The following is a 21,169-nucleotide window of genomic DNA, read 5'->3' as shown; positions in this document are numbered from 1 at the left end:
GAACCTGTGGAATTCATTACCACAGAAGGCTGTGGAAGCCAAGTCACTGAATATATTTAAGAAAGAGATAGATAGATTTCTAGACACAAAAGTCATCAAGGGGTATGGGGAGAGAGCGAGAATATGGTATTGAGATAGAGGATCAGCTTTGATCATATTGAATGGTGGAGCAGGCTCGAAGGGTCGAATAGCCTACTCCTGCTCCTATTTTTCTATGTTTCTATGTAAAATATATACAACAGCTTGCTGCTATTAGACACTATACGGCAAGGTTATTTTTGTCTTGTTCTATCCACACATCATTATACTCGGTATTTACTCTATTTATTTTCATAGAATCATAGAAATTTACGGCACAGAAGGAGGCCATTCGGCCCACCGTGTCTGTGCCGGCCGAAAAAGAGCTATCCAGCCTAATCCCACTTTCCCGCTCTTGGTCCGTAGCCTTGTAGGTTACGGCACGTCGAGCGCATATCCAAGTACTTTTTAAATGTGATGAGGGTCTCTGCCTCTACCACCCTTTCAGGCAGAGAGTCCCAGACCCCCACCACCCTCTGGGTGAAAAAAGTTCTCAACTCCCCTCTAATCCTTCTACCAATTACTTTAAATCCATGCCTCCTGGTTACTGACCTCTCTGCTAAGGGAAATAGGTCTTTTCGATCCACTCTATCTAGGCCCCTCATCATTTTATACACCTTAATTAAATCTCCCCTCAGCCTCCTCTGTTCCAAAGGAAACAACCCCAACCTATCCAATCTTTCCTCATAGCTAAAATTCTCCAGTCCCGGCAACATCCTTGTAAATCTCCTCTGTAGCCTCTCTAGTACATAGAAACATAGAAATATAGAAGATAGGAGCAGGAGTAGGCCATTCGGCCCCTCGAGCCTGCTCCGCCATTCAATGCGATCATGGCTGATCATCCAAATTCAGTACCCAGTCCCTGCTTTCTCCCCATACCCCTTGATCCCTTTAGCCTTAAGAAATATATCCAACTCCTTCTTGAATATATTTAATGTATTGGCCTCTACTGCCTTCTGTGGTAGAGAATTCCACAGGTTCACCACTCTCTGGGTGAAGAAATTCCTCCTCATTTCAGTCCTAAAAGGCCTACCCCTTATCCTTAGACTGTGACCCCTGGTTCTGGACTCCCCGACCATCGGGAACATCCTTCCTGCATCTAGTCTGTCCAGTCCTGTCAGAATTTTATAAGTTTCAATGAGATCCCCTCTCATTCTTCTAAACTCCAGCAAATACAAGCCCAATCGACCCAATCTCTCCTCATATGTCATTCCTGCCATCCCAGGTATCAGCCTGGTGAATCTTCGCTGAACTCCTTCCATGGCAATAACATCCTTCCTCAGATAAGGCGACCAAAACTGCACACAATACTCAAGGTGTGGTGTCACCAAGGCCCTGTACAACTGCAGCAAGACATCCTTGTTTCTGTACTCAAACCCTCTCGCTACGAAGGCCAACATACCATTTGCCTTCTTAACCGCCTTCTGCAACTGGTGCACAAGGACAATCACATCCTTCATGTAATGTGGTGACCAGAACTGTGCGCAGTTTTACTGGTGTGTTTAGTGGGTAAGTACCTTAACTTCACTGAGGAAGGATGTTCTTGCCATGGAAGGAGTGCAGCGAAGATTCACCAGACTGATACCTGGGATGGCAGGAATGACGTATGAGGAGAGATTGGGGCGATTGGGCTTGTACTCGCTGGAGTTTAGAAGAATGAGAGAGGATCTCATTGAAACTTATAAAATTCTGACAGGACTGGACAGACTCGATGCTGGAAGGATGTTCCCGATGGTCGGGGAGTCCAGAACCAGGGGTCACAGTCTAAGGATAAGGGGTAAGCCATTTAGGACAGAAATGAGGAGGAATTTCTTCACCCAGAGAGTGGTGAACCTGTGGAATTCTCTACCACAGAAGGCAGTAGAGGCCAATTCATTAAATATATTCAAGAAGGAGTTGGATATATTTCTTAAGGCTAAAGGGATCAAGGGGTATGGGAAGAAAGCAGGGACCGGGTACTGAATTTGGATGATCAGCCGTGATCACATTGAATGGCGGAGCAGGCTCGAGGGGCCGAATGGCCTACTCCTGCTCCTATCTTCTATGTTTCTATGTTTCACGCCCTTATATGGATTTCAATGCCGAGTCTATTGGTGAGGTACTGTTACAGCGCAGCCTGTGGAGGAGCAGGGCAAATCAGAAGTATAAAAATTAGCAGCTAAATGTTTTATCATGGACAGGAGGTGTGAAGTTTGTGATTTTTTTACGTTCTCGAAGTGCAGGGCCATGCCGCAGTACATGAGATCACTTGGTAACCAGCCAAGCTGTTATTGGGACCAATTTCACAGTCAAAGGCAAAGGGAGGTGGATGCGATTTCTTATAGTTCTGATATTCTCTCCTCGCTGCAATGTATTATTTGTGAGACAATAAAGATCTGTCACTGTTTTCTAATGGAGACAGTTTCCAGTCCAAAATCCTCTGTCCTTACTTATTTCTTTTCAATTTTCTGCGAAGGTGGCAATGCTTTTGCTTCCTTTGAGGTGCCGGGGCTGTTGGCTTTCAGCTGAATTCTGTCCTTTGATTTCTTTGGCTCAGTTTGATCTACACTCTTTTGGCTTCCCTTCTGCTTCTCCGAAGGTTTCACTATCTTGTCACTCGGCGAGCTTCCGGTGCGGTTCACTTTCTCCTTTTCCAAGGCTTTTTCCATCTCCGTGTAGTAGTCCAAAGCCTTTCGCACCGGGTCAATGATGTGTTGCTACAGAAACAAATGTCGCCTTTAAAACTGCTGATATTTAACATGAGATATTTCAATAACATCCTAAGCAGGTTCGGATAACTTTACCTTATAAGATAGTTTTTAAAATGTTTTAAAATTGTCAAAAAATATAATCCTTTATCTCTGCAGTAACATTGCCGTGCACAGTGAGGCTGTGTTCAGTGAGTCACCGAACACTGTTAATTAAAAAATTCTGTTTGAACGCATAGCATTTATCAGTGCTTTAAGGAGAAGGCAGGAGACAAACGTATGGTCAGTGCACAAAGTCACTCACTTCAAGGTATCTGCTCATTTTTTAACACTTTGCTGTGTTACTTACATTGCTTAATTCAAAGTATTGGATAATCCAAATTTTATAGCACAAGAGAATACAGGAAACTTTCTTTTATCCGGCACCGACGGGACCGACGTGGTGCCAGTTCATCAAAAATTCCGGATAACCGAACGCTATAGTAAAAGATAGGGAGAGCTGAGAGCTCCGTATAAAGCAACAAACCCTGTTGCTTAGCAACAACTGTAGAACAATGGCCACAAGTTTCAAGCGTCTCTGTAGCTTAGCAACAGCTGCAGCCACACCCTTGCACAGCAACAGATGGAAGAAGGCAAATACAATATGAAGTAAAACCTAATCCTGAATTTTGCCGGTTAACCGAGATTTCCGGTTATTTTAGGTGCCGGCAAATCGAAAGTTTCCTGTACTTTGAATTATCAGGAGTGGACCGTCATGGAAAAGCCAACAATTCTGTGCATATCCAACAAGGTCGGAATGCCTCAGGACATCCTTTTATGTTATTTTACTATAGAAGAAATAAAGTATTGAGAGAAGTGCTTTCAGTATAAAATACATTCCTCTAGGAGGTAATATTGGCATTTTTATTATTTCACAGTGGAAGTACTTGTAATTTAAATCATGTTTCTTCTCTCCGTGGAGATCTGTTATTTCTGGCCTGCCCTCTCAGTAGAGCGCTGCTCAGCTGATAACAGCTACTTGAGTGTCACCCATGCAGGAGTCCCACAGATCATCATCCATTCTTGATGAATGCCAATCAAGAGATGTCCAATCTGACAAAATTCAGTCTCTGGCATTGCCCAGCTGGTACCAAATATTTCTGGCTTTGGTGCCTCTTGATCAGCTGCCTGGTCCAAACATGATTGGTGATGTGTGGGACTTCCTATGGCGTCTGACATTAGTTGAGTGGCTCTTTAATGGAGAGGAAGACCCTGAAATGGTGAGGCTTCATGCAGAGGCGGAGGATCTATTCCCCTGAGGCGGAATTGACAGAAAATGTGATATACGTCGCATCATTTCAATCGCGTTTGCATATTCCCACCCAAACACAGGCACTGGCTTCCTCCACTTGTTGGAAACAATGGCAGATAAGGAGGGCGTTAAAGTGGGTAGAGCTTTGGCAGAATGGAGCTCTGCCCATTTTTCAATCCGGCCTGGCCAATTTACCCCAGTAAAACGGGCAGTCCCAATCTGAAAATCTAAGCTTATTACTTTAGCTCGGGATACCACAGAGGATTTTCACATGGTCAACTGTCCTGTTTACATCTTCCTATGCGCTCCATAAATATGCCTTCATCTACAGTGCCTTATATCTTCCAGGCAATTCCCAAATATCACATTCATGCCACCTGATGAATTATGCCTGTAAACCTTTGCAAGAAAATTATCTGCACACACAGTTTCAGTGCAACCAGACTTTTAATACCGAACAATTTCATCTGTGAGAATGCCCGTTACTTGCTCAGGTGCTTCTCTTTGGTGACAGTGGGTGATGAATATGCTCCTAACCATAGCCTTGTGCATAGTCTAGATAGCACCTGAATGGCAGGAGTGCAGGAAATGGTTGGCTGCTGCTGTGTGTGTACTTGGAACCTTTTTGGGAATGAGACAGCCCTTGTTACCTGGCAACCTTCACCTGGCAGTGTCCCTGCACTCACATCCATACAACGATTCATTCTGAGAAAGATCCTCCCAGCTGAATGTGGTATGTACGTCATCACACCCACTATGGGCTGCATGTTGACACTTGGGTTTTATTGCATATCATCCTGCAACAATACACGGTTTCTCAACCACTAACAGGTGACCTCCTAATCATAGGTGGTTTCCATGCCTGGAGTTTACCCATTGACGTAAGAAAACTACGAGGCACTTGGTCTAAGCATTAAACAAAGCTTTAATCAACTGTTTTACAACATGGAGGTCTAGTTGTGTCCTTCACTCGTTCCTGTTAAGAATGTCCTGCGCAAGCTGGGCCCATGCCCAAGTATTTATACTCTCCCTGGACTGCGCCGCCCGTAGGCCGCTCAGTATTATTTCATAAGTCTTTCTTTCATGAATGACTGATTCATGTCACCCACAATACTTAAATTTGGTTCTCCCCAGAAATTCAGCAAACTACGGGCCAGGCAACTGAGCATGGTTCCACTTCCAGTCAGACTTATGCCCAATTGGAAAATCTACACAGAGATAACTTCCTTGATTGAAAACTCAAGATCAGTATTGCAGGTACATCTAGTTATACATTGAGCATCCTCTAACCAGGGGGAGTAGTCATTTGGTGCATAACCCAGTAACACCAGTGGATTTTCCTTTAAAGAATGGAGCAGTGGCAGGGTGTGGTGGGGCTTCCACCCCGACTCTGCTCCAACCCCAACCCATTTCTTTGCATCTGAGATCATTTCCAAAGCATGGCGAGCTTCCAGGGAGGGAACTGCTATCAACCCCAACAGAAATACCAGTGGGACCACGGCAACAGTGCCATAAGATGTCGGAATTATTTTAAAGGAGTAGAAGCGCCCCGAAGACAGCAGGAGCTGCAAACTTCAAGGCCTCAGCAGAGACCAAGACCGATTTAGGTAAGTCACTGGAGGCCCAGAATGGAGGGGGAAAGGCTGCTACAGGATCCTCTCCCTCCACCAAACGTCTCAGGGCTGCTACCATCACTTACTGGGGGGCTACTACTACCTTTACCATAGCGGTTCAGACAGGAGGGAAATTCACCATGGTTCTAGACCCCATGCCCCTGCCACTATTTGGATATGGTGGGCGTGGAAAGAGCGGCCATTGTAGACCCAGTGGGAGTGGGGAAAGGGAAATGCAGGTCATGCGCTGATGCAGCTGTAGGCCACACCACCCAAATTTTCCATTATTCATCGTGTCTCCACCCCATTTTTGATGTGATTGAAGAGGAGTCTTCAGTCTCCAAGAGGGAAGCACCAAGTACTGGATACCAAATCATCTAAATATATGATTATATTACAATTTATCATTAGAGGTTTTGCAGGTAACTCAATACTTAAAGCATAAGCTGGATTTCCACTGTACGTGTTACAGTTATTAACCCTGTGGAACTTTCCTCTCCATTGCAATTTCCCGGCCATCGCATCCAGCCCCTGAGGTGTCAGCCATGGCTCAGTTAGTAGCACTCTCGCCTCTGAGTCAAGACGTTGTGGGTTCCACTCCAGAGACTTGAGCACAAAAATCTAGGCTGACACTCCAGTGCAGTACTGAGGGAGTGCTGCACTGTCGGAGGTGCCGTCTTTCGGATGAGGCATTAAACAAGGCCCCGTCTGCTCTCTCAGGTGGGCATAAAAGACCCCATGGCACCAAGAAGAAGAGCAGGGGAGTTATCCCCAGTCTCCTGCCCAATATTTATCCCTCAATCAACATCACTAAAACAGATTATCTGGTCATTATCACATTGCTGTTTGTGGGAGCTTGCTGTGCGCAAATTGGCTGCCGCGTTTCCTACATTACAACAGTGACTACACTTCAAAAATACTTAATTGGCTGTAGAGCACTTTGGGATGTTTTGAAGTCGTGAAAGGCGCTATATGAATGCAAGTCTTTTTTTCTTTTTCCTCAGTGTATAACCAATAGGTGGAACATGCAGTCCACCATCACTAAAAGAAAGTGCCTTTGGACAAGTCACATGACATTACAATTCATGCTATGAAAGATTAATGACTCACCTCCAAATTGGGGAAAAGGTTTGCGAGTTCGATAAACAATGGGAGCAGCACAAAGCGGATGAAACCTGTTTGGGACGATGGCTTTGTTACCTTGTCCCTGTCCATGAATGGAGATACTGGTAGTCCTTCTAGTTTCTCCATGTCACTCTTACGACAAAAAATTGAACATATGCATATGATCAGAATGCAGAATTGCTAGTGAGCACTACACATCCTCACGATAATAAATTGATTTGGGGTTGTATCTCTCTAAAAGAAGCCTGATAAAAGAAGCTGCAACCTTGTAGACCTCGACAGAGACCAAGGCCTATATAGGTAAGTCACTGGGGGCCAGACTGAGGGACAGAGGCAGTTTTCAAGATCCTTTCCCTTCATCAGGGCTGTTACCATTACTTACTGGGGGGCTACTACTACCTTTGCCATAGCGGTTCAGAGAAGTGGCGGTAACACGATCAGACAAGAGGGAAAGTCACCATGGGCCAAGACTCCGTGCCTCTGCTATTATTTGCATATGGTGGGCATGGAAAGAGCGGCCATTGGTAGACCCAGTGGGAACTCTTGTCTAGTTCTGATTTTCTTGGCAATCACAGAAAAAATCACAGAAACCCCACAGTGCAGATAGAGGCCATTTCGGCCCATCGAGGCTGCACCGACACATATCCCACCCGATCCCCGTAACCCCTACACCAACACATATCCCACCCTATCCCCGTAACCCCCACGTATTTAATCCCCCTAACACTAAGGGTCAATTTATCATAGCCAATCATCCCTAACCCGCCACATCTTTGGACTGTGGGAGGAACCGGAGCACCCGGAGGAAACCCACGCAAACACGGGGAGAATGTGCAAACTCCACACAGACAGTTGCCCGAGGCCGGATTTGAACCCGGGTCCCTGGCGCTGTGAGGCAACAGTGCTAACCACTATGCCACCGTGTTTCTTGGCAATCAGACGCTAACAATAAAGACAGAATGACCTGATTTTAACCCAACCCACCAGTGGGAAATAGGACGGGATCAGCTCGGATACATTACAACAGAGAGTAAAATCAGATGAGGCGTAAAACAATGCGTCTAGCCCGAACCTGCCCCATTCCCACCAGGCCTGGGTTAGGTTTAAATTGGGGGCTCTTATTTTCATTGATGGTCAGTTGGCTAGATATTTATCCATTAAATTTAGTAGTAAACTTCTATCCTCCAAAGTCACAAAATCGTAAGTCATTCTGCTCTCCTGAGTATGATAATAATATATAGAGTGAGAGAAACTATTTACCTGAACATCAGCTAAGCAAGGGAAAGGTTAGGATGAACAGTTATAGGAACAATAATCACAATGCTCTCACAGCCATCTCTCTCATTCTACTAAATGCTTCAAGGGATTACCATGATATTGCACTTAACTGGGATCCAAAACACAGCAAATGGGCATCCAACATTGTAGTCTTTTTTCCATAAATAAAGAAATCTACATTTCCACTCCAATCAAGGACAAATCTGAACATATATTTGCATCAAAGGTAGCGGGGGAGGGGGGTTACAGCTTTAAAAGCTGCTGAAATACATTAAAGCAAAGGGTTCAAAACACTTCAAAATTTCTGTAACATCTACAATATTAAGAAAGCTTTATGCATTGGGGCTAGGTCGTGCTGTGAGACAAACTTATCAAAGAGACTTTCAGTTTATATTATAGCTATACAACACCTGAGTAACCAGTATGCACCACATAATTTAAATATACAACTCCTTCAGAACCACTCCATTCATTATTAAAAGTAGAAGTCCCTTGAGGGTCCCAAGTCCACAAACGTCTTTTTTCGGTTCCAGTGCAACTTTATATTTTCAACAGAAAAGTCATGAACATCATTATGGAGTTTCCGACAATATTCCTGACAACAATTGCTTAAGGGCTCTGGAACTTTAGAATTGAAAAGTCAATTAGAGGCATTAGTGAGCAACTACCCTTGTAACATTATGATTTTTCCTCATTCCTATCCTAACACATCTTCCAAATGCCACTCTAGGGCCTGGGGTCTGAGCTATGGACAGCTGCTCAATATGACTTATCAGCCTCTTAGGACGGTGAAGGCCCCATGTCCTGGGATGGACCCAGAATAGACTGCTTCTTTAGGCCTAGAGCCTCGACATTCTTGGTCTGCTGACCTTCTTTCACCTGTAAAGGCATTTGAGGGGACTGAGCAGAGAGCTAGCTGCTGCTGCTGCCCTGAGGAAGGTAGAATCCTCGGAGACGTCTTCTGCTCTTTCACTAGCTATGGAACTAGAATATTTCTTGCAACCGAATAGCGGGGAAAATAGACCTTATGGAATTATTAGTATCCATTAATCTTTGGGAAAGAGTGATGTGCCAAATAACTGCCTGAATCCATGAGGTTATAAACTTAAACTAAAGGCTTTTATTAAGTAAGAATCATGGCAGCAAGTTAACACAGGGCAACCATCATTCATCACCGACCCAGCCCTTATGAGTAAAACCCAGCTCTTATAATAAGACTCACACCAATCAGGAGGATCCATAAAGGCGGAGCTAGGGAGGAACATTAGTGGTTACACCTGTAAAACATTCCAGACATTAACAAGTACAACAACAGACAATCCAGAACACAGAGTTATTTCATCACAAAGAGTATCCTGAATATCCTACAAATGTTCCAAAATGGTGTCCTGGAAAACTCAGTATCCATTCCGTCACTCCATTTCCATTGAAATGTATCAGCATTAACATCTCTAATCAAAATGTTTCCATTGTGTTTAATATTTCAGGGTACCTGGTTGAAAAACTCCTGCAAGATAAGCAATCCAGCCATGGCTCAGCTACATCCATGGGCCGTGCTTCATTGGAAATGTCGCTGACTTTTATTATAATCATTGTAAGCTGTAAAGAAACAGTAATGAAGGAGTCTGAATTGACTTTGTCTAAAATGTTGAGGTGGCAATCTTGAGGATATTTCATCTAACTGGGGATATTCAGTCACAGTTGTGAGACTCTTAAAAATAAATTCTCCATATACACATGCACTACATTTTTTTTTACAAATATATTCCAGGTATATGCAAATGAGCATGCAGATATATGCATATATAATTCTGTACGTCATTCATAGTCTGTTGTCTTAAAAATCTGAAACATTCAAACCATCAAAGAATCTATCATTTTAATTTTGCATGCGTGCAACAGTTTCAATTTATTTTCTTTGTAATCATCTATATATATAAACGGATCGTGGCGTCTGTCTGTCTGTCTGTCTGTCTGTCCCGGGGCATCACTCAAAAGTTAGAGCGTAACTACACATATGTTATATCAAAAGAAAGCTTATGATTAGGGGAGTCTCAATAGGCATATTTACTTCTTGGTCAGACAAAAATTGTTCAGACAGTATACAAAAAAAAGTTCAAAATCTGCTCATTAGCGGTTGACCAATCCTACCGCTCATTAGCATTGAGTGACGTGATGGTTGACCAATTGGGGGGCATTTCATGCCGTTTTTGGGCGGGGCCTAATCCTTCAAACTGCCGAGCGGAGCTGAGCTGAGGTGTGTGGCGGCCATTAAAGACCAGCCAGGCCTAAAGCTAAAAGAATGGTAATGGAGGTGAGGAAATTGTTGATTCATTAGTATTGATTCAGGAATTTCTCTCTCTCTCTCCTTCCCCCCCCCCTCTCTCTCTCTCTCTCTCTCTCTCCCTCTCTCTCTCTCCCGAAGCGGGAGCTCAGCTGAGGTGAGTCGCGGCCCCGAGAGCCCGGCCGGGCCCTGAAGCGCTAGACCGCGCATGGTCACCGCGGCCTGCCTCTAAGTCCTTCCCCCCCCTCTCTCTCTCTCTCCTTCCCCCCTCTCTCTCTCTCTCTCTCTCCTCTTCCCTCTCTCTCTCTCTCTCCTCTTCCCTCTCTCTCTCTCTCTCGCCATTAGTGCGGGGACCGGGAAAACTGGGGCTTTCCAACGAGCCATCCCCGACCTAAATCGGACATGGGAATCCGGAGCGAAAGGCCTTCCGCTGCCGCCCGGGCCAACCGGGTCCAAAGGCCCCGCCTGGTTAAACATGAGGAACCCCCGGGCTCGCTTCTGAGCGATGGGCACCCCGGCCTCCCGGTGTCGGATATACTCCGTTCTGGTACTGAGCTGAGTCGGAAAGAGAGGAGAGGGGGAGAGGGAGAGAGAGGGAGAGAGAGGGAGGGCGAGAGAGCGGGGAGGGAGGGAAGAGGGAGGGAGCGGGGGAGGGAGGGGGAGAGAGAGAGAGCGGGGAAGGAGGGGGAGAGAGAGAGAGCGGGAAGAGAGGGAGAGAGAGAGGGGCACGGAGAGAGAGGGGCAGGGGAGAGAGAGAGGGAGGGAGAGGGAGACGAGAGAGGGCGAGGGAGGAGAGGGGAGGAGAGCGAGGGGCAGGGGAGAGAGAGCGGGAGAGAGAGATGGGCGAGGGAGGGAGAGAGAGGGGCAGGGAGAGAGAGGGGGGGGACGAGAGAGAGGGGAGAGAGAGAGCGGCAGGGAGGGAGGAGAGAGGGTGAGGGAGGGAAAGAGTGAAGGGGTGGTGAGAGGGAGGGAGAGCTCGCATTCTTCCTTCCTTCGGCGCCGCAATTGAAACTTCCCCGCCGACCTCACAAAATGGTGGCCGCCCTTCTTCACCCGCCGGGCCTCTGAGTCCAGCCCCTTCCCCGGGGGGTGTCTTCCTCTCTTCTCTATCTCCTTCCCTCACTCTCTCCTTCCCTCCCTCCTCTCTCCTTCCCTCTCTCTCTCTCTCTCCTTCCCTCTCTCACTCTCTCCTTCCCTCTCTCTCTCTCTGTCTGTCTCTCTCCTTCCCTCTCTCTCCTCCTCTCTCTCTCTCTCCTTCCCTCTCTCTCTCCCTCCTTCCCTCTCTCTCTCTCCCCTTCCTTCCCTCTCTCTCTCTCTCCTCCCCTTCCTCTCTCTCTCTCTCTCCTTCCCTCTCTCTCTCTCTCTCCTTCCCTCTCTCTCTCCTTCCCTCTCTCTCTCACCTTCCCTCTCTCTCTCCTCCCCTCTCTCCTTCCCTCTCTCTCTCTCTCCTTCCCTCTCTCTCCTTCCCTCTCTCTCTCCTTCCCTCTCTCTCCTTCCCTCTCTCTCTGTCTCCTTTCCTCTCTCTCTCCTTCCCTCTCTCTCTCTCTCTTCCCCCTCTCTCTCTCTCTCCTTCCCCTCTCTCTCTCTTCCTTCCTCTCTCTCTCCTTCCCGCTCTCTCTCTCCTTCCCCCTCTCTCTCTCTCCTTCCCTCTTTCTCTCTTCCTTCCCCCTCTCTCTTTCCCCCCTCTCTCTCTCCTTCCCATACAGACAAGACAGACAAACTCATTTATATATATATAAAAATTATTTCTACTTTTCATAACAACATGCCCCCTCAAAAAACCCTCGGCACCGCCGGGCACTCCAGCTAGTTTATAATAAATTGGCCTTTATTGATTATACTAAACAGAAAAGAATACAAGCTTGATAATAGGAGCTGACAACATCCATATCCCAAAACACTGTGCAGAGAAAGAGTGCATGTCCGGACTGAAGAGATTGAAAAGAACATTAAAGAAATGGGTGAGTCAGGTACAATATTGTAACCTCGATTCTCCAGCCTGGGGTCCTTGCATCTTGGAATCACCCCCTATATAAGAATCATGTAAAATTATCTGTGAAATAACTAGAAATAAACAGCTACCTTAAATCAGTCGTATCTTGCTCTACATCTCCAAACCTTCTCATCTCTCTCTTAGTTACCCTGCGTAACTAAGAGTGAGTCTCTGTCTTTCATCCTTCCATCTTTATCTTCCCCCGCAACCCCCACACACTGTTTGGGGTAGTTTGACTTTGGGTGATAGTGTAAAATGGGCATCAGCCACACGTTATACATCACTCCTGATTTTTATTTCCATTGAAGTCAATAAAAATGAAAATTGGGAGATATATATAACGGACGGCTGAATCGACATTGCCCCGTTTTACACTATTGCCAAAGTCGCCCTTTGCCTCTTTCTACCTGCCACACACATGCATAATACAGAAGTTGAGAAAGTATGTGAAAAGAAAACAGACATTAAGTAGTCTTTTTTGCAGCACATTACCTTTTCTGTGGCAATATTTTATTCAGTAAATATGTAAGAACTCATCAGCTATTTAGGGAATGGTAGATGGATTTAAAGTTGATAAATTAAAGATAATGCAAATGTGAAGGTGTTGCCAAGAAGGTTAATCAAGTTTTAGGATACATCCTCGATAGGAACTGAAACATATTATTGTGTCGTTGTAAAGCTCATTGTGAAGTTATATTTGGAATAGTTCATGAATGCCTGAGTGCCCTACCTTCAAATGGACATTGATGCATTGAAGCAACTAGAATAACTCCAAGATTTTTGGCTCTAAGTTATGAAGAGAGGCTCTTGTAACTTAACTGATTTTTCTTTAGAGCAAAGCAAGTAGAGAGGGGACACGATGAGAGAGATGGATAGGTAGATAGAAGGCCAGTACTGATTGGGGGCAACTGGAGATAAGCAATAAATGCAGCCTTGTCAACATCACCCATATCTTGGGAACAGATGTTAAAAAAAACGTATTTAACATAGACTATGATGCATGAGTGGGACATTTTAACAGGGTTCAAGCTAGATCAGAATTTAGAAGCTTTGCTCCCCACAAAGCAGAGCATAAGTGATCTGACTCCTAGAAGATGCATTTTAAATCCATGCCAATTCAATTCATTGGCCCCAAGATCCCATGGGCCATTTGCCCCGACAGCGCACTGCAAGGGCAAGACATCTGCCCGTCAATCAGCTTGAGCGCCAACTCCGCCATATTAAGCGGGGGGGTCAGATCTTTTGCATACCCGCTGGCATTGGCTGAACACAACTTGCATGTAACAGAAGAGTACTTCACTGGAGGAGAGGGGAAAGGGTAGTTGGAAATTTCAGGTGCAGCCTTAAATAGGCTGAATATTTCAACAGCGGGATGGGGGTGCAGCAGGTAAGTAGTGAAGCTTTTGCAAACCTTGGTTGATTGGTACGTAGCTGTAATAGATGGCTCATGTGTGATTTTAAAGAACGTCTTCAAGTGGAGGTTACAGGAAGAGGCATGCAAAGAAGGGAGCAGGGAATTGGAAGGAGGCAGAGAAGAAGAGAACAACCCTCAGACATGTAGTGTATGTAACTGTTCTACCTTTAAGAGAACTATTGTATGTAACCGTCCACCTTTAAGAGAACTATTTTAGGTGTGGCACTACTTTATCTTGGCTGCTGTATACTGTAATACCGACGGTGACCACACCGGTATATAAGTGCTGTGTCAGGATTTATTGGGCAGATTCGCCCTGACCTTCGAATAGTAAAGTCCTGTTAAAGTTACTCTTGTAGTCTGTGTATTAATTCGCCATAATACCTACAGACTTTACAGTGGCGACGAGTTCGATCTTACCCTGCGGCAACAATACTTCCGAAGCATTTAACGAGCGTCGAGAAGAGGCACCCGCCCTCGTCGTTCTGCTGAGAGAAAACTCGAGTCTGCAGAGCAAGGAAGAAGGAAGAATTCAGACACGAAGCCTTCCATCAGCAACAGGCACTGATTGTCCCTTCTGCCACGGTGGTGAGTGAGCCGATCAGCACGAGAAGCAAGTCGGCCACGGTGACTGTGAGTAAAGGGAAAATAAAAATAAAAAATAAACGGAGGATAAGGGCGGTGAACTCGACCACGGTCGGGGGAAAGGAGCCGGACAGAAGTCGGGCCCAGAGGCGCTGAGACTGGGGCAGCGTGGAGCACGGAAGCCGCGGTACAAGCGGGCTGGGAGACGCAACGGCGTCGTGAGACAGCTAGACCGCGACCGGCGAAAAAGGCCGGGCAGCTACCGAGGCCACGAGGCGCTGCGACCGGGATCGTAAGGCGCGGGAAGATATAAAAATAAATAAACCGCGGTGAACTCAGCCGCAGCCGGGGAGGAAAGCACCGGACTGCGAGAGGGCTGGGAGGTGCGATTGGAGTGAAAAAGGCCGGGCAGCGACCGAGGCCACGAAGCGCTGCGACCGGGATCGTAAGGCGCGGGAAGATATAAAAATAAATAAATCGCGGAGAACTCAGCCGCAGCCGGGGAGGAAAGCACCAGACTGCGAGAGGGCTGGGAGGCGCGATTGGAAGCCGCTGAGGGAGAGACAGAGCCCGAGCGAGCGGGAGAGACAGAGCCCGAGCGAGGGAGACTGAGCGAGATCCAGCCCAGCGGCTGAAACTGTTCGCCGTCAACAGGTTGTACCCAGCGCCGGTTGCCCTGCCGAGAAAAGGGAACAAGGAACGCACTGAAGCCGACGCGCAGGCTGCGAACCCCGAAAGCCAGCGGTCGTCGCCCGAGGGAAAAGCTTACCCCTCCCGCCAGGGGAAGAAACACGGGAAGCCGCCAGTAGGCGGGGAAGAAGACAGAAGCGGGAAACCGCCATTTTGAAAGTGGGCGGGGAAAGAAGACAAGCGCGGGAAACCGCCATTTTGAAAAAAAAAGTTAAAGAAATATTTCGTTGTTGTTTCTCAGGAAGAGTGTGAAGATGCCTAAGCGTAGTAACATCAACGGTTTCGATTCCGATGTGGAAGATTGGGCCACGTATGTAGAACGCATCGAGATATATTGTAAGGTCAATAAGATAGCAAATTATGACAAAGCTCTAACCTTACTAAACTCAATGGGTGCGAAGACATACGGGTTATTGAAGCATCTTCTATCACCAACTAAACCGGCGGATCAGTCTTTCGCTAATATTGTCGCTGTCCTGAAGGAACATTTTAACCCCGCACCACTGATGTTAGCGGAACGATCTAAATTTTACGTGAGAACGCAACGAAAAGAGGAAAGCAACGCGGAGTACCTGGTTGAACTGCGTAGGCTAGCAAAATACTGTCAGTTTGGGGTAAATCTGACAGAGGCACTGAGAGACAAGTTCGTGTGCGGGATGTCGAAGGAAGGAACACAAAAACGACTGCTCGAAGAGAACGATCTTACACTTGATAAGGCTGTCCTTATTGCAGCATCGCACGAAGCCGCAGCGAGAGGCACGGCGGAAATGCAGCGGAAGACAGCGGTACTCAGTGTGGATCAAATGACTTCGGGTACAACGAAATGTTATCGTTGTGGGAAGACAACACACGACCAGAACCAATGCTGGTTTAAAAACCAGGAATGTAGAAAATGTGGCAAGCTTGGTCACATTGCTAAGGTATGCCGGTCAGGAAAGAAGACCAGCAATAATAAGTCACCGCAGAAGAAGTACAGAAAGGTACATAAGGTGACTGGGAAGAGTCCAGATGAACAGAATTCGGACTCAGACTCCAACAGCAAGGAACTGGGTAGTCTGAGGATTCACAATGTGAGTAAAGAAGCTGACCGACAAACTATCTGGGTCACACTACAGATTGCAAAAGTCCAAGTGAAGATGGAAGTGGACACCGGATCGGCGTTGACGGTCATGAATAAGCAAGATTACAAAAAGTTATTCAAACATATTCCCCTACGGGATACGGAGATAGTATTGCAGACATACACGGGGCACAAAGTATACCCCATCGGAAAGATAAAAGTCAAGGTGAGATACAAGGACAAAGATCACCAAGGGATGGACATGTATGTGCTGCCCAAGGGAGGTCCACCACTTCTGGGACGGGAGTGGATCAGGAAAATAAAGATAAACTGGCATTCACTAAACACAATGACGGTAGAAAGGAAGATGTCAAACCTGAACGGTTGTCCAGAATATTGGACAAAGCTAAAGAGGTATTCCAGCAAAGACTGGGAACACTGAGAGGAATTAAAGCAAAAATCAAGATTGCAGAACATGCAAGCCCAAAATTTTTCAAAGCCAGATCGGTACCTTATGCGATACGACCTGCTGTGGAGGCAGAACTGGAAGAGCTTGAACGTTCAGGGGTACTGTCTAAGGTGGACTGGAGTGAGTGGGCCACGCCCATTGTTCCCGTCATGAAGTCTTCATCAAGTAACAAGCCAGGGGGACCGGGAAAGGTCCGCATCTGCGGAGACTTCAAGATCACAGTTAATCCGGTGCTTCACACGGTACAATACCCGCTTCCGCGGATTGAGGATATCTTTGCTTCATTGTCTGGCGGGAAACACTTCACCAAGATAGACCTGGCACAAGCATACTTACAAATGGAAGTCGAGGAAGAGTCGCGCCAGTATCTCACAATCAACACGCACAGAGGCTTGTATCGTTATAATAGACTGGTTTTTGGAGTAGCTTCGGCTCCAGCAATTTGGCAGAGGGCCATGGAGCAGGTCTTACAGGGTATTCCAAGCACGCAGTGTTACTTGGACGATATCCTGATTACGGGAGAAGACGAGGAGGAACACCTCACAAATTTGAAACTGGTGCTCACCAGGTTGAAGGAATATGGCCTTCGAGTTAATCGCCAGAAATGTGAGTTCTTCCAGAAACGGATCTCGTACTGCGGTCATGTCATTGACCAAGAGGGGCTGCACAAGTCACCTGACAAGATAGAAGCTGTCGTGAAGGCCCCCGCTCCGGAAAATGTATCACAGTTGAGATCGTTTCTGGGGTTGATTAATTATTACCACAAGTTTCTGCCAAATCTATCCACGGTGCTGCATCCGCTGAATGCTCTGTTGCGGAAAGAAGTACCATGGAAGTGGAGCGAGGACTGTAAGAAGGCCTTTCGCAGAAGCAAGGCGTTGATTACCTCTGAGGAAGTGTTGGCTCATTTCAACCCAACGTTACCTCTTCGTCTAGCTTGTGATGCTTCCCCTTATGGAATTGGAGCAGTACTTTCACACAAGTTACCAAATGGCTCGGAAAGGCCAGTCGCATTTGCGTCCCGAGCATTGACCTCCGCTGAGCGAAATTATGCTCAGATAGATAGGGAGGCCCTCAGCCTTGTGTGGGGAGTAAAGAAATTCAATCATTACCTGCAGGGCAAGAAGTTCACATTACTGACAGACCACCAGCCATTGGTGTCCATATTCAACCCTAACAAGGCCGTTTCCACTATGACAGCGCAAAGGCTACAGAGGTGGTCCGTGTTACTTGGGGCACACCAATATGACATCGAATACAAAAGGTCCAAACAGCATGGAAATGCTGATGGGTTATCGCGCCTACCGTTGCCAGTAGTAGAAGAGGCGGCTACAGTGGACCCGGTAGAGATGTTCCACTCATCCATAGTGGAATGTCTACCAGTAACAAATTCGATGATCGAAAATGAAACAAGAAATGATCCGACTCTCTCACGAGTCTACGATTTAACAGTGGAGGGATGGCCAGCACATGGCGAACCAACGCTGCCCGCATTTTCGCAAAGAAAAGAACAGCTGTCAGTGTGCCGAGGAACCTTGATGTGTGGATCTAGAGTGATGATTCCACCCAAACTTCAGCATAAGGTGCTAAAGGAGCTTCACGAGGGGCATCTGGGTGGAGTGAAAATGAAGAACCTAGCAAGAGCGTTTGTGTGGTGGCCAGGTATTGATGGAGACATCGAAGAAATAACCAAGAGCTGTCTAGGATGCCAGAAGGTCCAAAACGCGCCACCACAAGCTCCTCTGCATCCATGGGAGTGGCCCTCATCTCCTTGGCAAAGGGTACACGTCGACTTTGCTGGTCCATTTATGGACTCAATGTTTCTAATCGCGGTGGATGCACACTCCAAGTGGCCGGAGGTAATATAGATGTCCTCCACCACCACGGAAAAAACCATCACAGTATTAAGGACCATATTTGCCAGGAATGGGCTGCCGGAACAGATCTGTTCTGATAATGGACCGCAATTTGTGTCCGAAGAATTCAGGAAGTTCTTAAAAAGGAATGGGGTCAAGCACTACACGTCAGCCCCATACCATCCCGCCACCAATGGATTAGCTGAAAGGTTTGTCCAGACCTTCAAGAAGGCCATAAAGGCCATGGGTAATGAAGACATCAACCTACAACATAAGGTAGATAACTTCTTGTTGGCGTACAGGAATGCAACACGTGCGGTCACAAACCAAACTCCCGCCATGATGTTTTTCAATAGAAGACTAAGATGCCGGCTGGATTTGATTAAGCCAAACGTCAGAAGGGACGTAGAGAACCGGCAATTTCAGGGCATGAATGAAAGGCCAACTAGATCCTTTCAGATAGGTCAACAAGTTTTGGCCCGGGACTACCGTACCGAGAAATGGCAGCCTGGAACTATTGGGAAAAGGCTAGGGCCGCTGATGTATACCGTGGACATTGGTGACAGCATAATAAGGCGCCATATTGACCAGATCATAGGGTCATCCACAAAGGACCAACCTACTCCACAACCTTACACGGCTAATGTTGAAGCAGAGATACCCAGAGCACCTACCTCCGATCTGGTAATACTGGAATCAGATGAACCTGACACTGTCCTTCAAGCCGAATCGACCTTGCCAGAAGAACCTACTACCCCGCCGAAAACTACTACACCACCGAGGCGTTATCCGGACAGAGTCAGGAAGCCTCCAGAGAGACTGAATCTGTGAACTGTTTTGCATAAGTTGTATATATGTTATGATGTTATGTTAATGGGGAATAAGTATGTTGTAAGCTAAAAAGGGAGGATTGTAGTGTATGTAACTGTTCTACCTTTAAGAGAACTATTGTATGTAACCGTCCACCTTTAAGAGAACTATTTTAGGTGTGGCACTACTTTATCTTGGCTGCTGTATACTGTAATACCGACGGTGACCACACCGGTATATAAGTGCTGTGTCAGGATTTATTGGGCAGATTCGCCCTGACCTTCGAATAGTAAAGTCCTGTTAAAGTTACTCTTGTAGTCTGTGTATTAATTCGCCATAATACCTACAGACTTTACAAGACACTCCTGGGTGAAATACAGTGAAGGAGAGAAAGGCTGCTGAGTGTCTACGGAAGAAACCTGAAAAAAACTGTATCAAATGCCATGGAGAAGGAAGTGACAGTATCACTGAGTGCTAACTCTCTCACCTCCATAACTGCACCTGTGCCAGACGAGGACAAGCAATGTAACAGACCAGTCTCCGTCCATTTTCTTTCTTGGACACCAACGCTTTATTCACCCTCTGAAATCAATAGCTGCACAAGTCAACCTTCAGACTGCACTATGGTTCAGGGGTTCACTAACTCTGTATCTAACAAAATGTGTTGTCAACGTCCCTAACAGGAATTACTTGCATGCAGCACCTTCCTCCACTTCAACAGCAGGCTACCAGCAGACCTATTACATCATCTATCTCATGATTACTGGGAGACAGCCCTCAAATGCTAGTCTGAACTTCATTCACTCAATCTTGTTACAGGAGAAACCTGTGCACAATGCCCATGAAAGGCAGCAAACCAGAGGGGGCACACAAGACAATACAGAGCTGCCCCCGCCTCCTCTCTAGCTGTGAGAGGTGGCAAGATCAGTGGGGCAGTGCAGATTGCAGACCAAGACAATAGCCATGGCATCCCTGTGAAGCAGCAGACAGCCAGAAGCTTCCTAACCCATCACTGTCTCCTTCATTTCAAGGGGTCATGCTCACCCATTCTTAACTTATCCCTCCTCTTCGGCAGAGGATGAGGAAGTCGAGGAAATGATTATGAGGATGAAGAGTAGAGAAGATATTTCTTCCTAATGAACTATGACAATGGTGATTATGACGAGGATGATAATGAAGAGGAGGTGAATGATGAGGACCAAGCCATACAAAAGTCCTTGAAGCAAGTGACAGCCCCGTGCTCTTCCGATCCAATCCACTGGATTCCTCCGTCTTGTCATCAGCTTTATCTCTCAGCAGCTCAGATATTTTCACACCCAGGAGGAGGAGTAGATAGTGTAAGTGAAGTTGTGTTATTGGGTGACTCACAGAGCATAAGGGAGCTAGAGAAAGGAGTATTGGGTGAGGAAGCTGCAGAGAAAGCTGCCCATGGTTTTGGAGTCGAGGGACCCAAATTTCTTCACCCAGAGGGTGGTGGGGGTCTGGAACTCGCTGCCTGAAAGGGTGGTAGAGGCAGGAACCCTAACCACATTTAAAAAGTACTTGGATGTGCACTTTGGATGCTCTAACCTGCAGGGCTACGGACCGAGAGCTGGGAAGTGGGATTAGGCTGGATAGCTCTTTGTTGGCCGGCGCGGACACGATGGGCCGAAATGGCCTCCTTCCGTGCTGTAACTTTCTATGATTCTATGAAATCTCATGGGTACTCCCTGAATATAAGGAAGCTCAAGGAACATCACACCTATGTGCTGGTTCTGAGACCAGTCTCCAAGGTTTTTGATTTTTTCTTAACATAATTTCAAGATAAGCTCTGGATGCCTGAAGGGGGAGAATAGAAGAAACGTTTTCATGCAAGGAGTTATCGGCATGTAGAATGTTTTACCTCAAGTTGGTGCCGACAATACAGTCTACTGCCAGTGCTGTTCATGCACAGTGT

General features: G+C 46.6%; 1 protein-coding gene across 1 annotated transcript in view; it reads right to left on the bottom strand.

Annotated features, from left to right (window-relative positions):
- Window positions 1-2,214: 2,214 nt before the first annotated feature.
- The window catches only part of LOC147120701 (high affinity cGMP-specific 3',5'-cyclic phosphodiesterase 9A), a gene marked incomplete at its 5' end in the record, with an annotated part of 103,251 nt that continues 84,296 nt past the window's right edge, over window positions 2,215-21,169 (bottom strand). The window contains 4 exon segments of the mRNA XM_085983872.1: window positions 2,215-2,774; window positions 6,780-6,926; window positions 9,565-9,585; window positions 9,588-9,671. Of these exon segments, the coding sequence (XP_085839998.1) occupies window positions 2,508-2,774; window positions 6,780-6,926; window positions 9,565-9,585; window positions 9,588-9,671 (519 nt within the window).

Source organism: Somniosus microcephalus, chromosome 4, assembly GCF_052327205.1.
Source record: "Somniosus microcephalus isolate GS21.2 chromosome 4, FLI_Smic_1.0, whole genome shotgun sequence".
NCBI lineage: Eukaryota > Metazoa > Chordata > Chondrichthyes > Squaliformes > Somniosidae > Somniosus > Somniosus microcephalus.
This window is presented reverse-complemented; position numbering and strand designations above follow the sequence as displayed.